General features: G+C 40.5%; 1 protein-coding gene across 1 annotated transcript in view; it reads left to right on the top strand.

Moving 5' to 3' along the window:
- Positions 1–18,313, top strand: part of LOC116707966 (chloride channel protein 2-like) — an 82,518-nt gene that overhangs the window by 47,371 nt on the left and 16,834 nt on the right. The window contains exons 13-19 of the mRNA XM_032545672.1: positions 1,655–1,724; positions 3,257–3,367; positions 5,749–5,962; positions 9,647–9,780; positions 11,085–11,296; positions 12,647–12,758; positions 16,615–16,685. Coding sequence (XP_032401563.1) covers positions 1,655–1,724; positions 3,257–3,367; positions 5,749–5,962; positions 9,647–9,780; positions 11,085–11,296; positions 12,647–12,758; positions 16,615–16,685 — 924 coding nt within the window. The remainder of the gene's footprint in view (positions 1–1,654; positions 1,725–3,256; positions 3,368–5,748; positions 5,963–9,646; positions 9,781–11,084; positions 11,297–12,646; positions 12,759–16,614; positions 16,686–18,313) is intronic.

The following is an 18,313-nucleotide window of genomic DNA, read 5'->3' as shown; positions in this document are numbered from 1 at the left end:
AGACAGAGCAGAGGGTCCAGAGAGAGGGAGGAGAGAGACGGAGCAATGAGAGTAATTAAAAAGTCTATTTGAAACCATGAGATTAATACAGCAATGAGATTTGCCTAATAGTTTGTATAATACTCCAATTCACATGCTGCACTTTGGGCATGTAAATGTTTGATGCGACAACGTCTCAATTTTGTGTGGCTCAGATGAATAAATGACATGCCCCATATTGAAGCAAGAAGTGAATTAATAAACCGAACTGACCTAAATAGTCGAAGAGTAATTTCAGATAATCTCACAGGCTGACTGTAGACAAAACATCACCTGCAGTTCTTTTAAGTTCATGGTGGAAATACGAAGAACTGGTGCTATGGCTTATGCAGCACCAGTTCTGGTCTTATTTTTGCTTTGTTTAAAAATACAATTCATGAGTCTGTCCTCCCACTTTTCTTCAAATAAAGCATACTAGGAAGCCCAGTTTTTAGCTGAACTTTAACATCAGGTAGTGTAAGTCTGAGTCAGAATAAAATGTTGCACTATCTAATATTATTTGAGTCGTACTGCAACAGTTTAATACAAATCCATAAGATATAAGAAACTACAGACAGAACCGAGCTGTGCCTAAAGCTGACTCAAACTGATTATGTCAGCCAGAGGATGATGTTTAAATCAGCAGTTCCTACATCTGACTGAATGTCCATAAGAATTAGTCAGGTATATTGTCCTCACATTTTCTTTATATTAATAATCTCATCAATAATCAACTTGACTTGTCCACCAAACTAACTTTATTTAGAGATAAATATACTCTAAAGATTGACTTTAAGTTGTCAGCACATCACTATGAAAATTACCCCAAATGCTTATATTTCTGCTGCTGTTCAGCATAGCATGTTGAGAGGGTGGCCTTTATTAATTAGTAGCTTGACAGGAAAAAGGACTGAAACAGAAGAGCAGGACATGCAATACTTGTTGTGCTGCTGGGAATCAAACCTGGGACATTTGCATCAAGGATTGTAGCCTTTATATATGGTTTGCTTTCTCTACCACCGATCCACCTTTTGCTTCATTTGTACATTTAAAGCAGTCATTGTTGAACCTCAAAATAATATTAACTTTGACTAACTATGTATTCCAATATTCTTAGTTGCATTTGCTTACTTCAGTGTCAAGGATGTAATGACTGATCATATATTAAAACTGATCAATACTGTGATCATTGGGTGGAGTTTGTATGAATATTAACGAGGTATCTTATGTAATACCTGTGTAGCTGACTTTATGGGCAAAATCTGTTGGTACTTTTAAACACAGGTCCACCTACACATGTGGACATAGAGCAATGCTTACACATTGTCAGCGCTGACATTTCCCTTTTCTTGCCTAATTAGCTGTCCTTTCCGCTTGCCTGCTGTAGTGTCAGCCAATCGGTGAAGCTCATTACACAAGCTTTATTTCAGGGTCTTTGTCAAATGAAGAATGAATGTGACAGTTCAATCTAACCTCGGCAATAAACCTCGCATGACCGCCCCTTCATTGCTGATTTGAGATTCAGCTTAGCTATCATGTTTGGGTACACTGTATAGGACTTGGATATCTAATTGAAATGCCACCCTGTTCTTTCATTTTATGTCTTTATCTCACAATTTTCTTTATTTCTTTTTAGTTTTGGATGACTGCCTTGGCCATCACCATGCCTGTGCCCTGTGGAGCTTTCGTGCCTATAATTGTCATTGGTAATGAACAATTAACAAAATGTATTTTAGAACAGTGAGCTCCAGTCTGTCTTTTTGGAATAAGTGAAGTTAGACTGTCATTTAGGAAGTATAATCAGCCCCATCAAAGACTTGGTTCAACAGATAAAACAGGAGAGAGATGACAAATTACACAGGATGTTTTAAAGAGTCTTGTTACAGCATCAGTTTATCGTATCAACTTTTCTTTCTGGTGCAACCAAAAGAAAGTAGTGACTGAGAGGGCAGCCCCTTTCGTAAAAGCAATAAAAAACCCATTATAATTGTTCAGAACTATTATGGCAGAACCCTGATTGGGTCCTAATCGTAATAAGAAAACTCAGTAGAGTCTATCTCCTTTTTGGTAAGTGTCTGCAAAATGTGAACATATTAAGACACACAATGATAGTCTGTGTTTTTCTAAGATATCAGCATATGTGAATATTTCATATCAACTATAAAAAATACTGAGAAATTTGAGTATGGTAAAGATTTTTTGCACAATGTAATTAAAATGCAAATGTGGTGAGAAATATATTTCCTCTCCAAGCAAGATAACCCTGAAAGTAGATCATTAAAGGCTAACATAAGTTTAGAAAAAGCCTAAGATGACATCACAGGACCATATACTGTATGTACAATAAAAAGAGCCTTCTCGAGTTTAACTTTAATAAAGGTGTATAAGGAAAAAACATTATGGACAGATGAATCAAAATCTGAAATATTTGAACACAAGAATAAAGAGCATGTTTGACTAAATGCATCATTCCAGGAAAACAAACTTATACCAACTGTGAAGTATGGCAGAGGAAGTGCTATGGTTTGGGTCTGCTTTGCTGCAGCAGGTCCTGTCTATCATCACCATCATAGAATTCACCATGAATTCAGTTGTGTATTAAATAGTACTTGAGGGAAATGTGAGAGCATCTGCATCTAATCAGAACTGGATCCTGAAACATGATTATAACCCAAAACATTTTTGTTTTAAAGGGACAATATTTGATAGGGTGACCTAATTTGTTTTCCATAAGATTTAGTCTAGTTGCACAAATCAGTATTAGAAAACTAAACACTAAAAACTTTCATGTGTTATTTATACAATTTTAATCAGCAAAATTCCCAGTATGTTTTTAAGAAATAAGTTTCTACCTCCTAAAGGTGGAGATTTCTGTGGAACCAGATGTGTCACTGTTGCTGGCTTTCCACCTTAAGACTCTAATCCGCCAACTTAAGCCTCCTACATCCATCAGATGGGGTTTATAGTCTTATCTTTTTACCCCAGTTGTAGCAATCAGTGCTTTGCAGAATTACTTTACACCTAAATCTACACCTTTCACTCCTGTTGTATCTCTTCTAGGGGAGATGTAGCACTGCAGAACAGAATGTGTTAAATGTAGTATTTATAGTTTGGAACCAGGTGTAGTCATTCCATTGTACAGAAATTCAGGTTTATTACCTCTCTACATGTAGGCAGAAACCCAAGGTCTGACTGTTTGCATCTTCATCCATGTGTCCCTGTGATTTGGCCATTGTAGGAGCAGCGTTTGGTCGTCTGGTTGGAGAATGCATGGCAGCCTTGTTCCCAGATGGCATTCACTCTGATGAGTCCATCTATCTCATAATGCCAGGAGCCTATGCTGTTGCGGGTATGTTGAACACTCATTAAGTTATTACCAGATAAATTTTTTCTTCTTTTCTTTCTGGTTATACTTTTGAATAAGTATGAATGTTTGATTTGGTCTATTTGTAGCATTCATATAGTTTTATTCTTATTAGGTTTGAGCTCCCAGCTCAAGATCAAAACTTTCTGATGCACCACAAATAAAAAAACCATGAAATAGTATGAGAATTGAACATAATGGAAATTACACATCCACAATAAAGTTGCACATGTGATGAGATCCAGTGTTGCTGCGGTCCTACTTGTTGACAGCAGTGCTGATTATGCCTCTGCTGCAGCCTCGGCGTCTGCTGTTTTCCTTTTTTTTTCTGGGCTGATGCTGTTGTGCTGTAGCTGATGACTCAGCCCTTTGCAGGCCCGACATTCTGATGAGCCTCTTTCATCTCACAGCAGAGCTCGCTCTAAGGACTGAGCATTAGGACGGGTGGAGAGAGCAGCAGCAGCATTTATCTGAGGGGAGGGAGGCAGACACGGCTTAATTAAGTTATGGGAAAGAACAATGAAACCTGCTGGTGCGAACGCTCCCTTCTAGCATCTGTTTGTTCATTCCCTCCTTGTATTGCTCTCTTTAATTCTCTCATTCTCCACTGTTCCTCTTTTTTCCACTGTTTAAATTGGACTCATCCATTTTCTCTCTGTATGAAGACTCATTCACACCATGCTGCTCTGTCTGTTTAGTCCCAGATTTTATACAACTCTTTATACATCACTTTTAAGAAAGGAAAAAAAAGGGGTTGATGCAGAGATTTCCCTCAGTATTAAATTAGATCCGTGGGTTGATTTATGCTTTATGGGTGTATAGAAAAAGAATGTGAATTTATTTAGCTGAGCAGAGAGTTAGAAGAAGAGTTTTAGATCTGATAAATAAAACCGATAACAATGATTGTTTTAGAATGTATTACTTTAGCTGACATCACCAGCAGTCTGACATTTACAATGAATTGCAAACATTTGCATACCCCTTGGACTTTTTAATATTTTGTCATAGTACCATTACATAAAATTTATTTCATATCTGTGAACAGCAAATTTTCTCTCAAATTCTCAGATTGATGCCGCTCTGGATGTGTTTGTGCCATTATTGCTCATCTTTATCCCACTCTCATTTTTTGCAGATTTTTCTTTCTTTCCAATGGTTGAGTCATTGGAATCAACCATTGGAATGGAATCAACCATTCCAATGACTTGGAATGGTTGATTAAGCAGATTAGTGTTTGGTACACCTCTCTGAAAATCAAACACTAAATGTTTTTAAAAACACTACAAGAAACCTAAAACCCAGTCATACTTATGGACTGTCTTTGTAAAGCTTTGACATGCCAGCAGTGATTTTAACCATTTCAGATTCATCTTGACTTAATAGCAGTGAAAATAGATTTTATTTTTATCCTCCTTGCTGTGAGTGGTTATTAATCATTTATTTTACTACAACATGACTTGATGTGTTTAGAAAAACAGTTTTATAATAATTCCATGACTACTGATGGTATCTATTATCAAATCTATTGTCAAATGTTATCTATCTATTGTTATTGGAAACCTTTATAAAGTTAATAACATTCACATAGATCAAACTTCTAAAGAAAATAAGCTTTAGCTATTAGAATCTTAATTTTTGATATTCTTAAACATCTTCTTAGGACCATTTTGATTTTCAGAGATTGCACCAGGCATTTTTGTTTGTCATTTAACAGACGGGGTCGAATAAAATCAGCTTTAATCAGTTTTTACCTGTCAATTTTTAAAATGATGATGACAAATTCAATTACATTTGTTTTTCCTTCAGCTTAATTAAAATTCAGAACAGACAATCCACATCTTGGCATCACACATCAAGTAGACAAATATATGTTTAAAATCCACAGTGACGAAAACCCACTGTCGCCTCGACTGCTACATATAAACAATTAAATTAAATGATTGCACTTAAATTATGCCTTTCCTGTCCACCAGTAGTCCAGCTACACCAGTCTGTAACTCGGATGTGCTCTAAAGCCTCTTCAACACGCTCAGCTCCCAGATAGTGAGATACGTTGAGTATGTTGTCCAGGTCAGAGGTGATTCTCAGATGAAAGTACTTTTTCATTTTTTTTGATTGATTGATAGATTTAGTTTCCTCCACAATGTACTCTGTGCATAAAATTGAAAACGTCTACCTGTTTGCATCAAGGGGTCAGAGGTGTGAATTGCAGTTTGTCAAAATCATACATAGCATTCTGAAGTTTCCAGCAACATTTCATAAAACCATTCATCATCAGAAAATATTCAGTTAACACGACCCTTGGTGTTCCAGAGCTTACCGTGATACTGAGAGTCGCCTGTTCTGCTGTTCTCCCTCATCCACAGGTGCTGCAGCCTTGTCAGGAGCGGTCACCCACACCATTTCAACTTCGGTCATTGTGTGTGAGCTGACTGGTCAGATCTCCCACATCCTGCCGATGATAATAGCTGTTTTACTGGCCAACGCCGTGGCTCAATCTTTGCAGCCGTCGTACTATGACTCTCAAATCAGGATCAAGAAGCTGCCCTACCTCCCAGATCTGGGCTGGGGTCACCATGAGTACGTACACCGTAATATATATTGATGAAGAGCCTAAAGCAAATATGCAATAGCACCTGTCTTTTAAAAAATACTCTGTACAACTACAATAAGAAAATTACATTTACTTAACAGTGTACCTCTGCTTTAAATTTGCCAAACATTTTTAGAGCAGTGTAAGAGTCCTGTCAGACTGTAATCCTGCTGTCCACAGACAGGTGGAGCTGTTTTCAGTCTTCAGACTAGTACAGCATTTATTCCTCATTTTATTAATACATCCATCCAGTAGCTTGAAGATGGTTTGACTTGAGGGCAATTTTTTTTTTTTTTAACTTTGGTCTGATTTAATTTCAAACAATGAAGGACAGAAAACATGTATTTTTATTGAGTGCATGTAAACTTCTTGCTTCAACTGTAGCTTTACCAGTTTTTGGTGATAGATTTTCTGTATTGAGGTTCTTTTTCTTTGCAGGATTTGCTGGGTGTCCTCAGAGATACACCCGTTCAAACATTTGCACTTGGCATTTGACAGCTTTACTTGGATATCTGCAAACTGTTACATTGGAACAATAACCTAAATGTGTCATTCATAAACTAATTCACAATAAGGGCACAACGAATGTCACTCTTAATCATTTTTGCTGGAAAAGCTTCTCTTCCCTTCACTATACCACCACCACAATAGAATATTCTGTCTTATCTATTGTAAAATCCAGCATTTGAGTACATGTACCAGTGGGACTGGCATTGTGTCCAGGATCGGGTTAAAGAAAGAAATCTTCCTAAATTTATTTATTTATTTATTTTGTTTATTTTTGTTGTCTTGGGATCAGTATGTGGCTCCCATGTATCAATTCTTATTAGGCCATCCTCTAAAAATTCTTCTAAAAACATTTTTATAAAGTTGCATGCGTGGGTTATAAAAAATTTAAAAGTAAACAAAGCTCTATAAGTCTGTTTACTGACAGAGGCGTGAAATTCAAGCAATCAGATACACACATTAGCATTTATTTTTATGTTTTTTTTATTAACTTATTCTCTTTAAGTCATTATTTATATATACTTTGGTGTAAGAAGGCAGTATTGCATGCCCCATCCTGAACTGCCTCATCCATTGCGGAGCAGAGGGTCCCAAGAGGCTGCAAGAAAAACATCAGTCGAACAACTCTGCTCTGCTCCCATTGCAGTGGGAAGCTCAAATGACTGCTTTGAAACAGTGTTTGAAAATTATCCAAACATACATCTTCTAACAAGTTCAAGAGTATTTGTTCTCTATGTAAGGCACAGATAAAATTTTCCTGCATATTTTACAAAACACATCTCAATATTGACTTTGTTTTGCAGTTCTTTGAGTGATGTTATTCCCGTCGGCTGCAAAGGCAGAGCATGTTTATCTGCACAGAACTCTTTGCACACAAAGCGACAAATTCAGTCACCCAGTTTATTCTTGAGCAAAACAGTCTTTGTTTAACAAAAGGGTCTAAATGTGATGTGACCAAAAATTTGGGTGCATCTAAGAAAAATAGATAGGTGAAACAAGTGTAAAAACTTAGTCTCAAGCCCTACAGTATAACTCTACTTTGCTTTGCTTATGGCAAAAAAAACAAAAAACTCTTACTACGTACTCCGGACTCTGCCTTGACAGGATAATCTGTCATCAAACATATCAGACATTATTACATAATTATTTCACAGAAAGGGTTGGAAGGTTCAAACATGAAATTATCCATTTTTGATGGATGTACAAAGCACTATAAAGGAACACTTATATAATGGCTGCTCTGCAACACATCCAGCATGTACATTTATCAACATTTATTTTCTAGGAAGAGAATTAGATTTTTTTTTTCTTCTAGACTGAATTGCAAAGTCAGGTATTTGAATCACATACAAATTTGACTTTACACAATTTCTATATGTTCATGCATATCTTTTTCAATGGCTTCATATCATACGTTATTCAAAAAAATAACTTCTAAATGTAGAAACTATTACAAAACCTTTCTCATCACAGCTCACTTGTCACCTCTGCTTTTCTAAACACTTTTTCCACCTCACCTCAGTGTGAAACCTGAGCGTTTCTGCACCTTTTTGTTGTCGATTAGGCCATGTATAACTCGTCACTGCAAAAAAAGGAAAAGTTACAGAGTATTCATTTAATCAGGATTCCAAGGTGTCAGTCTTATTTAGCAGCAGTTGGTGTTATTGGGGAAACCAAGTGGAGCAACCTTTCAGGTTGTACAGTTTATACAGAATGCAGGATATCTGATCAGATTCTATTACATGGAAACTTGGTTGAATTAAGAGGAAAATCAATTAGATATCTTCCACCTTTGACACCTCAAGGGAAATTTACCTTGGCAGCTGCTGTGGCCAGTTCAGAGACAAGCACTTACATTATTCTCTCTCATCCACATGCAAATTAAAACGCTGTCAGCAAGCACAGTGCAAAGAGGAAACTTTCTTTAAGGCCTTTTTCATATTTGGGATGATACGGTTGACTGGTGCTAGAAGAACCATTTCGCTTTTTAAAAAATAAGGAGACAAAATTGTTTTTTTCATTTTTTAGTCCTAGCATTAAGAAGTGAATTCTGAAATGTTTATGTGAAAAGTTTACTGTGTAAAATGTTCATTTTTACATAGTTAGCAGAAATATCTTCTAATTCAAGATCTTCTAATGTTTGTGATATTTAAATTTATTGCAAAATGACACAATACAATACATATCTGTATTATGTCTCTCATTAATGTGACTTTGGTTTAGTTATTCTAACTGACCTAAAACAAGAGATGTTTGGCCCGATTTAGCTTCAGACGATAAGAACAAAAAGCTGCATGTGTGTTTTTCTTCATCTTACAGCTGAAGATGAACTATACATACATAATTCATAGCGAACATGCTTCTGAAATAGTGAAAATACAAATAATTCAGGAAACTTATTTAAACCTGGTGTTTTTTATAGTTTTAAAATTATAGTCATTTGCTCTGTATAGGGGTTTTGTTCTTTCAGAATACACACTGTAATTTTATTTGCAGTCATTTTCTTCTTCCTATGCTTTAATATACAGAAGTTTATTGATAGGTTTCCTTCATCTTCCTAAGAGGCCTCCTGGACTAGAGTTGTACATTATATGTATTGAATTGGAGCATGGAAAGCATGGCCATCAATTTTGTTTTTTTACATCTGAGGAAAGGTCAGCACAGCGAGTTGTCACCGGTTGAAAAAGTGGAGGTTTGGCCGCAGTCCGTGTCTTGGCACGGCTGACGGTCTTGGCAGCGGAAGCCATTAAGCGACGGCTGTCGTGTTTGCAGTTCTTGGCCGGCTCCAGCAGGAAGAGAAATCTGAGTGTATCTAACTGGTGTATTGAGGCGTGTGATTCTGCTGAGCTGAGAAGTGCTCACACAGTGTCACCCAGCTTCACCTGAAGTACATACTCTGATGTGGTAACAACCGAAAGATGTGTTTACCAGTCAGCTGAAAGGCTGTGCAGTCATCATATCTGTAAGGGCAATAATTTAGAAATATTATGACGTTTGTGTAGTACGAACTTTTAAACATGAGTGTTGATACATTTTCAGCCAATGAATAGAATACCGTTTCAGCTGTCTTCTTCCTTTGACCTCATCTCAATGAAACAATACACATTTCTTTTTTTCACCTTGTACATTTCATTTACTCTTCTTTCCTTCCATGCTTGTCTCAGGAAATACAACATCCGTGTGGAGGACATTATGGAGAGGGATGTACGGTACATCACACTCAACTGCTGCTACAGAGACCTACACAACGTCCTGAGGTCGGGACATCTCAAGGCTCTGGCTTTAGTGGAATCCGCTGGTGAGTAAAAACAAATCTACATTACCATGCAAAACACAGAGTTATGTGTAAATAACCTGTTTCTGGTTTCTTGTGAAACCACTGAAAGACACAGTGAGGGTTCATTTGTAGCTGAAGGTAGTTTATCTCCATACAAGAAACCATCTAATTTCTCTGCTCATATTTTCCTTTGGCAGAAACAAATAAAATGAAAACAAGTTAAAATCTTGATTTGCCAGTTAAAATGTTGGGATTTAGTGCACCCATGCTGCTACATATTTATTGTTAATTGGTAAACCCAACCCCAAATTAAACAAATATGTCAGGTCTTGCAGTTTAAAGTAATCAAAGTGTCTGTAAAAAATATTCAACCCCTTGGGTGTTTTGATGATCATGATTGATAAAGTATTCACAAGGAGTGAATACAAATGATAAGATGAGGATTTCAGTTTTGGAAAAAACATTCTGTTATTAAAAAGATTAAAATTCTTATACTATTAGCAAATAAGATTATATGAATCACTATTACGTTGCAGTGCAATGATATTTGACCATGTTTTTATGAGAAATTCTTGGAAGAAATGGTGCCAAAACTGCCACTTCTGTTCCTGGCAGGTTTATGTTTTGGTAGTTTATCAGCCTGTCAGTGACCTACAGCTCCAACCTCGTCGACCTTTGTTCCACACATTAGCTCAGCACACATCTTTTTTTAAGGGGCTAAATAACATCTTAAAAAGGTTTTGCAAATCAGAATCTGTGATACAGTGGCTCTAACATTTGGGGTATCTTTGTTCAGTGTTGCCAATCTTGTACTCCTGGTTTGCCCTCCAGCTGGCATTAAATTCACAATTTCTGCAATCCCAGTGCTGTCCTCATCAAAGTGACTGATTGATAGAAAAAAACCTGCCTGGGCACAGCTTGCTGATGGCCTTAGTCACCTCATTAAAGTGCAAATTGGGTATTTCAACACTGTTTCAATTATACGGTGGTACAGGAACAATTAGCTGCGGCATTTAACCAAACACCTAATCTGCACGCACCGTCACAAAGGCAGTTACTTAAAGCCGCCAACACATGCACACTAATTACTGGACATTTGCTGCCTTCTGGGCACTTGTTATGCAACTATGCAGACTTCTCTGCAGTACATTTGTTTGTTTGGAAGTTGCAGCCCTCTGCTCGCAGTTTTTCCCTAAATCTCTTTCTATCTCTGTTTTTTCTCCTTTGCTTTCTCTTTTCTTTCTGTTGCACTCTGCTAATAAACCACCCTTATCCTTTTTTTTTATCCTCCTTGGTTTTTGTATCGCTCTTGCTCTCACCCCATGCATCTCTGTCTCCTAACCCAGAGTCAATGATCCTGTTGGGCTCCATAGAGCGTGCCCAGCTGCAGTCGCTGCTCTCCCAGCAGCTCAGTCGCAGCAGACGGATGGAGTACAGCAGGGAACGAGCTGCAGCAGAGAAAAAATGCCTGTCTGATGTGTCAAACAGCGATAGCGAGGATGGGCGCCAGCAGGCCAGCCAGGAGGTCCGCTTGCAGGTTAGAGGTCCTTATTTACAAGTGGAATACGTCTAAAGACAATCTGTAGAGAATTTATCAGTCAATTAAATAATTTGTACTAGATTCTTTGTGAAACAATTTCATATTTCTTTTTTGTTTCACTTAAGAAGAGCTTTGGGAGTTGATTTTTACAGGGCAATATCCTCATTACATATTCAGTGCATCTAAAAATAGCAATGAATACTTGGTGTGAAGTTGCAACCAAAATTTTTAACAACACAAAATAACGCATTAATAAAATAGTTTACAGATGCAAATATGAAAAGCTTTACTTTGATGTCCATAACTAAAATCTATTCCCCATAGAAGCCACTTGATTCCTAAATGAACACCATTAAGTTTGTGACAATATAAATCCAGTTCTTTGATGAAGCCTTGAAATGTTTGTTGGAGAAGAACAGTAAGCAGATGTCATCATAAAGACCAAAGAACACAGTAGAAAGATCAAGGAGAAAGTTGACCTGAAAACATCTTGTTTTATATTTTTAAACTAGCAGGCCATACAAGAAGAGAATTAGTAATTACAAAAAGCCTAAAAGTCCATGGAAGCTCTAGGATTTGCAGAAGTCTCTTGACAGGACAATTATTAGTTATACATTACAAATCTGTTCTATGGAAGAGAGACGTAAAAAATAATTGCTGAAACAAGCCAGATCGTTGGCTATATTTTAAGTCATCAACAATCTGCACACACCCATGTTTAAAAGACAACTCTGGTCCTAATGGATTCAGCAATTAGAAGTTTATTTGTTTACTTTGCAACGCTTGGTGTCCCACCAATATTACCCACATAATGCAGCTAATCAGAGAAACACTTCTGTCTTTCAGTGGAACTCAGAAGATTTTGTTGAATAATGCATTCAGTTAGAGGGAGACAGACACACAAGTGTAACTACCTTATATAATGAAACTGGAAACTTTAAAAATATCGTTAACAATGAATATTCTACCTATTTTTTCACATAAACAATCTCTTCTTTATGGCTGTAACTAGATGCTTTCCTCACTTTCTGAGCATCAATAATATAGCTGAGCAAAAATGTCTTCTGGTCATGAAAATGGCTGAAAGAAAACCCACTGCAGTCATGAAATTTTAAATCAAAGCCAACCCCACATTCAGCCTCTGAACTTTATTCCTCCCGCTGGCCTCTTGTGTCTTTGTATGCATTTTCTTTTTTGTCTTGCCTCCTTCACTCACTTGATTTGTTTCCATCTCCTCACTCTGCTGAAAGCACATTCATTTATCTAATGGGTCCGATGTTAGTGAGAGTGATGGAGCGTTAAGGGAAGATTAGGTGGTTTAGATTTCATCTTTGTGTTTGTGCTTAGATTTCTACTGAGGAGTCCACCTTCAGTCCAACTCGTCCAGCTAGTCAGAAGCCTCTGAAACCTGCACTGAAAAGACCGTCTGTTGTGGAGAGACCCACTGAGCTTCCCACAAGTAAGTAACTACTAAGGTAATGGTAATTATTTAATCCACGTAATACTTGAAGACTTCTGAGTGGCTGAACGTAAATGGCTTAAACACTACTCTAGCTTCACTATCAAATCTATAAAAAGAGACTGTCATTCAACCTTGAAATATGCAAAGGTGTCATGAAGTGCGGTGGTGTTGGTGGTGAGGCAGATGCAGCGGACCCAGGTATGATGAATATGATGTTTTTAATGATAAATAAGTCCAACAACGAACAGCAGGCACAAGGAAACACTGAGGACGACTAGACTGGACATTGACGTGACGTTGACGAAACATTGACGAGGACCCGACGAGGAACAAGGAACACAGGTGGAGTTAAATACACGGGAGGGTAATCACAGAACGAGACACACCTGGGAACAATCAAGGGGAGGACAGGACAACGAAGAGACTCAAGGACACAAAAAACTCTAACTAAACACGGAAAAACACAGATCCTGACAGTACCCCCCCCTCAAGGGCGGCTACCAGACGCCCAAAAAAAAAACCACAACAAGGGTGGGCGGAGGGGCGCCGGATGGGGGGCCAGAGTCCAGAAAAAACAAAAACACAACAAGGGTGGGCGGAGGGGCGCCGGACGGGGGGCCAGAGTCCAGAAAAACAAAAAACTACCCACCATCGTGGGCGGAAACACAAGAAGGGCCAAGAGTCCATAAACAAACAAAAAACTACCCACAGGGTGGGCGGAGGCAAAGGAGGCAGGAACCACGGAGGTGGTCCGGTGGTCGTCCGCGGCGGCGGGAACCACGGAGGCGGTCCGGCGGCCGTCCGCGGCGGCGGGAACCACGGAGGCGGTCCGGCGGCCGTCCGCGGCGCTGGAGGCGGTAACCACGGAGGCGGTCCGGCGGCCGTCCGCGGCGCTGGAGGTGGCGATGAGTCCCGGGGACCGCCCACAGACGGCGACGACGAGCCCCCCGAGGCAGGGTCTCTGGTGGAGCACAGGGGGTCTCGGTCTCGGGTGGAACGCAGGGAGTCTCGGTCTCGGGTGGAACGCAGGGAGTCTCGGAAGGAACGCCGGCTGGAACGCCGGCTGACTCGGCCTCGGGTGCGCCGGCTGGAACGCCGGCTGACTCGGCCTCGGGTGCGTCGGCTGGAACGCCGGCTGACTCGGCCTCGGGTGCGCCGGCTGGAACGCCGGCTGACTCGGCCTCGGGTGCGCCGGCTGGAACGCCGGCTGACTCGGCCTCGGGTGCGCCGGAGCGAAGCCTTGGAACCGGCCGCGGAGGCGAGCCGCAGCGAAGCCTTGGAACCGGCCGCGGAGGCCAGCCGCAGCGAAGCCTTGGAACCGGCCGCGGAGGCGAGCCGCAGCGAAGCCTTGGAACCGGCCGCGGAGGCGAGCCGCAGCGAAGCCTTGGAACCGGCCGCGGAGGCGAGCCGCAGCGAAGCCTTGGAACCGGCCGCGGAGGCGAGCCGCAGCGAAGCCTTGGAACCGGCCGCGGGGGCGATCCGCAGCGAAGCCTTGGAACCGGCCGCGGGGGCGATCCGCAGCGAAGCCTTGGAACCGGCCGCGGGGGCGAGCCGCAGCGAAGCCTTGGAACCGGCCGCGGGGGCGAGCCGCAGCGAAGCCTTGGAACCGGCCGCGGGGGCGAGCCGCAGCGAAGCCTTGGAACCGGCTGCGGGGGTGACAGCTCCGGAAGGCGACGAGGGGCCGGGTCCACCGGCGGCTCACGTCGCTGTCTCCGGGCTGACCGTGGAGGTGGCGGCTCCGGAAAGCGACGAGGGGCCGGGTCTGCCGGCGGCTCACGTCGCTGTCTCCGGGCTGACCGTGGAGGTGGCGGCTCCGGAAAGCGACGAGGGGCCGGGTCTGCCGGCGGCTCACGTCGCTGTCTCCGGGCAGACAGCGGAGGAGGTGTTTCCGGAAAGCGACGAGGGGCCGGCTCCACCGGCGGCTCACGTCGCTGTCTCCGGGCAGACAGCGGAGGAGGTGTTTCCGGAAAGCGACGAGGGGCCGGCTCCACCGGCGGCTCACGTCGCTGACTACCCGGACGGAGGAACCGACGCGGGCCGAATCCGGGGGGCGCCAACACCAGTCTTGTCCCTCGGAAAAGCTCCCGCTGCAGCTCGGCGAGAGCGTCAGCCAGCGCCCTGTCCTCCCTGCCGGATCTCCGCCTCCGCACTCCAGCTGGGTCCATAATAGCAGCCTCACCTTTCGGTCTGGTCGGGTCCTACTGTCATGAAGTGCGGTGGTGTTGGTGGTGAGGCAGATGCAGCGGACCCAGGTATGATGAATATGATGTTTTTAATGATAAATAAGTCCAACAACGAACAGCAGGCACAAGGAAACACTGAGGACGACTAGACTGGACATTGACGTGACGTTGACGAAACATTGACGAGGACCCGACGAGGAACAAGGAACACAGGTGGAGTTAAATACAGGGGAGGGTAATCACAGAACGAGACACACCTGGGAACAATCAAGGGGAGGACAGGACAACGAAGAGACTCAAGGACACAAAAAACTCTAACTAAACACGGAAAAACACAGATCCTGACAAAAGGAGGCATTCTTTTCAGAAATCAATAGCAACAACATCAACAATCCTTGTGCCTTATTTGCTAGAGTTGATAGGTTGACAAACCCTCCTGAGCCTGCAATGACTTTGTCAACTTCCTTACAGAGAAAATAAAAAATAGATGGTTAAATTGCACATTAACATCATTTTCACTTCTATTCCTATTCCAAAAAATGAGAAATGCAGAGAAAATGACTAAATTTCACCAACTCAGCCACAAAAACCTAGAAGAAATAAAAAATCAATTAAGCTCCTCCTTCTAACAGCTTTCCTTAAGAAAGTACTGCCTGTCATTGCATCTGCTCTGATTCAAGTGGTAAACTCATCCCTCTCATCAGGTGTTTTTGCCCAGGCTTTAAAAACGGCAGTTATCAAACCACTGATAAAAAATAACAATCTGGAAAAATCCCTACTGCAAAATCACAGGTCAATTTTCAACCTTCCATTCATCAGCAAAATTATTGAAAAAGCTGTGTTTCCAACTCTTAAATAGTTTAAGAATGAGCCCCCATTTGTCTTTCAGTTTGGTTTCTCTGCTCACCACAGTACTGAGAATGCCCTAGTCAAAGTGTTCAGTGACATAAATACAGACTGTGGAAGAACCACAGTGCTGGTTCTGTTGACTTTATTAGGAAGGCGATTGGCAAATTGGGTTGGACTCTCTGGTACAGTAGTCAGTTGGTTCTTTGTGACTTAAAGACTTCTCATCAAACATGCTAACACTCTCTAAGAAACCTAAAAAAGTTTTTAATTACTGAATGCTGAAGTTGGCTTCCGAACCTTCTTGCTATCAATGCTAAATCTCTCACTTTGCAAACACAAAGAAGCAAGTATTTTTGTTGTTCCCCCAAATAGTGTTGTGAAGCCAAAGATGTATATCACTCATGTTTTTCTATACCTTCATCAGGCAAAAGTTGAGCCAAATCTGATGTTGAAGTATTTAAGCTTTTCCTCATTGGAGAGAGAGGAGCTCAGCAGTCTAGGAGACTCTCAATAAAGAGAAGCTACTCTGTCACATTCTAGGAAAGGTGCTTCAAACATGTCACAATGGGAAACGGGCTTTGACTGACATGGAACCAGCTGGAGACATTATGTCTCTCAGTTTGTTTGGGAACACCTGTAGGTCATTTTAGGTCACAGCTAGGAAGAGCTGGCTGAGGAAGAAAGCTTTGGAGAGATTTAGTTCAGACTACTGTCAGAACAATTAAATCATGAATAGTGAGAACATTAGCAGTTTGAATAGTTATCTACTGATCAAACAATCTCAAGCAATGATTGTGAATGTTTCTAATTTCCACTTGCAGGCCCACAGGACCATTCCGGCATAGCGTTGAAGAGCCTGTTCTGCTCCAGTCCAGACGTAGAAGCTCTGGAGGTGAGAAAACCATGACCTTGAATGGAGCCAATCAACAGGAGCACAGACACAACACACACACACACGGTGACTCGCATCCTGCCGTTCACGCATTCAGTGCACCCACACAGTCCTATCCTATCTCTCACATACAGTCCTTCACGCTTTACAGTACAGTACCTCCCACTCTCTCACACACACATATTCAGAAGACACTCACACACAATCTTAGGTGGCTTCCATTTAAAATCTTTCACTTTGTCTCAGCCTTGTGTCCTGCCACACTTTATTTTATCCTGCAAATGGATTGTTTTGCTACATTGAAGTTTTGTCATGTCATTGTTTTCCAGAGGCTTTTAAAAAAATATTAATGTATTTGCAAAGTCAAAGTGACGTTCAACTTTAAAAATTATGTAGCTTTATGTTATTAAAGCTAAATTTAATCAGATTTAATGAGCTAAGTTTAATCAGTAATACTTTTATAACAAATTTATTTGAGATCATGATTTCTTATTTAATATCAAGTTGTCATAACGAAGACATTTTGAATAATGTCAACTTTGTATTAAAAGTGTCATGATTTACCGAATGACACCTTATGACAACAATCATAAATATTCATGAAGACTTACTCATGTTCATGACAGCTGTTATGTTATTTTATGACATTGTCATAAAATAACATAACATAACATAACAGTCTTATTCACAACCCGTCAAATAAAGTGTTACCGGATGCACTTCAACAATTTCAAAGTAAAGTTAGCCCATGAGGAGTTTGTGTAAAATCAATTTATTTATTTTTTTTTCATTTTAGTTTTTAAAACTATCTCTGGTTGTTTTGAAACCATTTGGGAGGCTTTAGAATAGGAACATAAATTTCAGTGGTAATATTTGTTAGAAGGATGCAATGACGCATTTACTAATAGCCTATTTTATAAAGATTTACTGCCTGGATATTTGTCTTTAATGGTTCCATGTTTTGACAGTGAGATTTTGTAAATTGCACTGTTGACTTTTTAATTTTTATGGAAGCACCTACTTCACAAGGTTAAGCTGCACCTCCATCTTAATATTAACATAATACCCAGTACCAGTGTGTTCATTTTGAGCTTCAAACGTGTTTTATTTAAGCTGCTGGTGTTTGGAAATCATCAAAGAAAAAAATGATACATATATCAGAAAAAATGTAGGTAATTCTCTGCATCTCCCAACTACATTTTTAAGAAACCTTTTCCTTGGAGAGATTTAGTACATACTACTGTCAGAACAATTAAATCATGAATAGTGAGGAGAACATTAGCTGTTTGAATAGTTATCTACTGATCAAACAATCTCAAGCAATGATTGTGAATGTTTTTATTTTCCACTACAAGAAAGATTTATTTTCCACTGCAAGAATAATCTTTTATTCTGCAATCAGAATAAAAGATTACATCCTTCTTCTGACAGAATTACAGTTCAGATAATGTTAGTGTAACTCTATTAGAAGTATTATTGATTTGGACTTGAAGCACTGAAAGGGCTCCATCAGCCCAATTATTGAAGTCTGTACAAAATTTTAATCATTCTGCAGCGCGGGGATGTCATGTCATTACTCATGCATCGCCTCAGGCTATGTGTGTGTATTTGTGTGTAAAACCAAAGTG

This window comes from Xiphophorus hellerii, chromosome 18, assembly GCF_003331165.1.
Source record: "Xiphophorus hellerii strain 12219 chromosome 18, Xiphophorus_hellerii-4.1, whole genome shotgun sequence".
Lineage (NCBI taxonomy): Eukaryota > Metazoa > Chordata > Actinopteri > Cyprinodontiformes > Poeciliidae > Xiphophorus > Xiphophorus hellerii.
The sequence above is the reverse complement of the archived record's forward strand: the minus strand, read 5'-3'. Positions and strand labels throughout refer to the sequence as shown.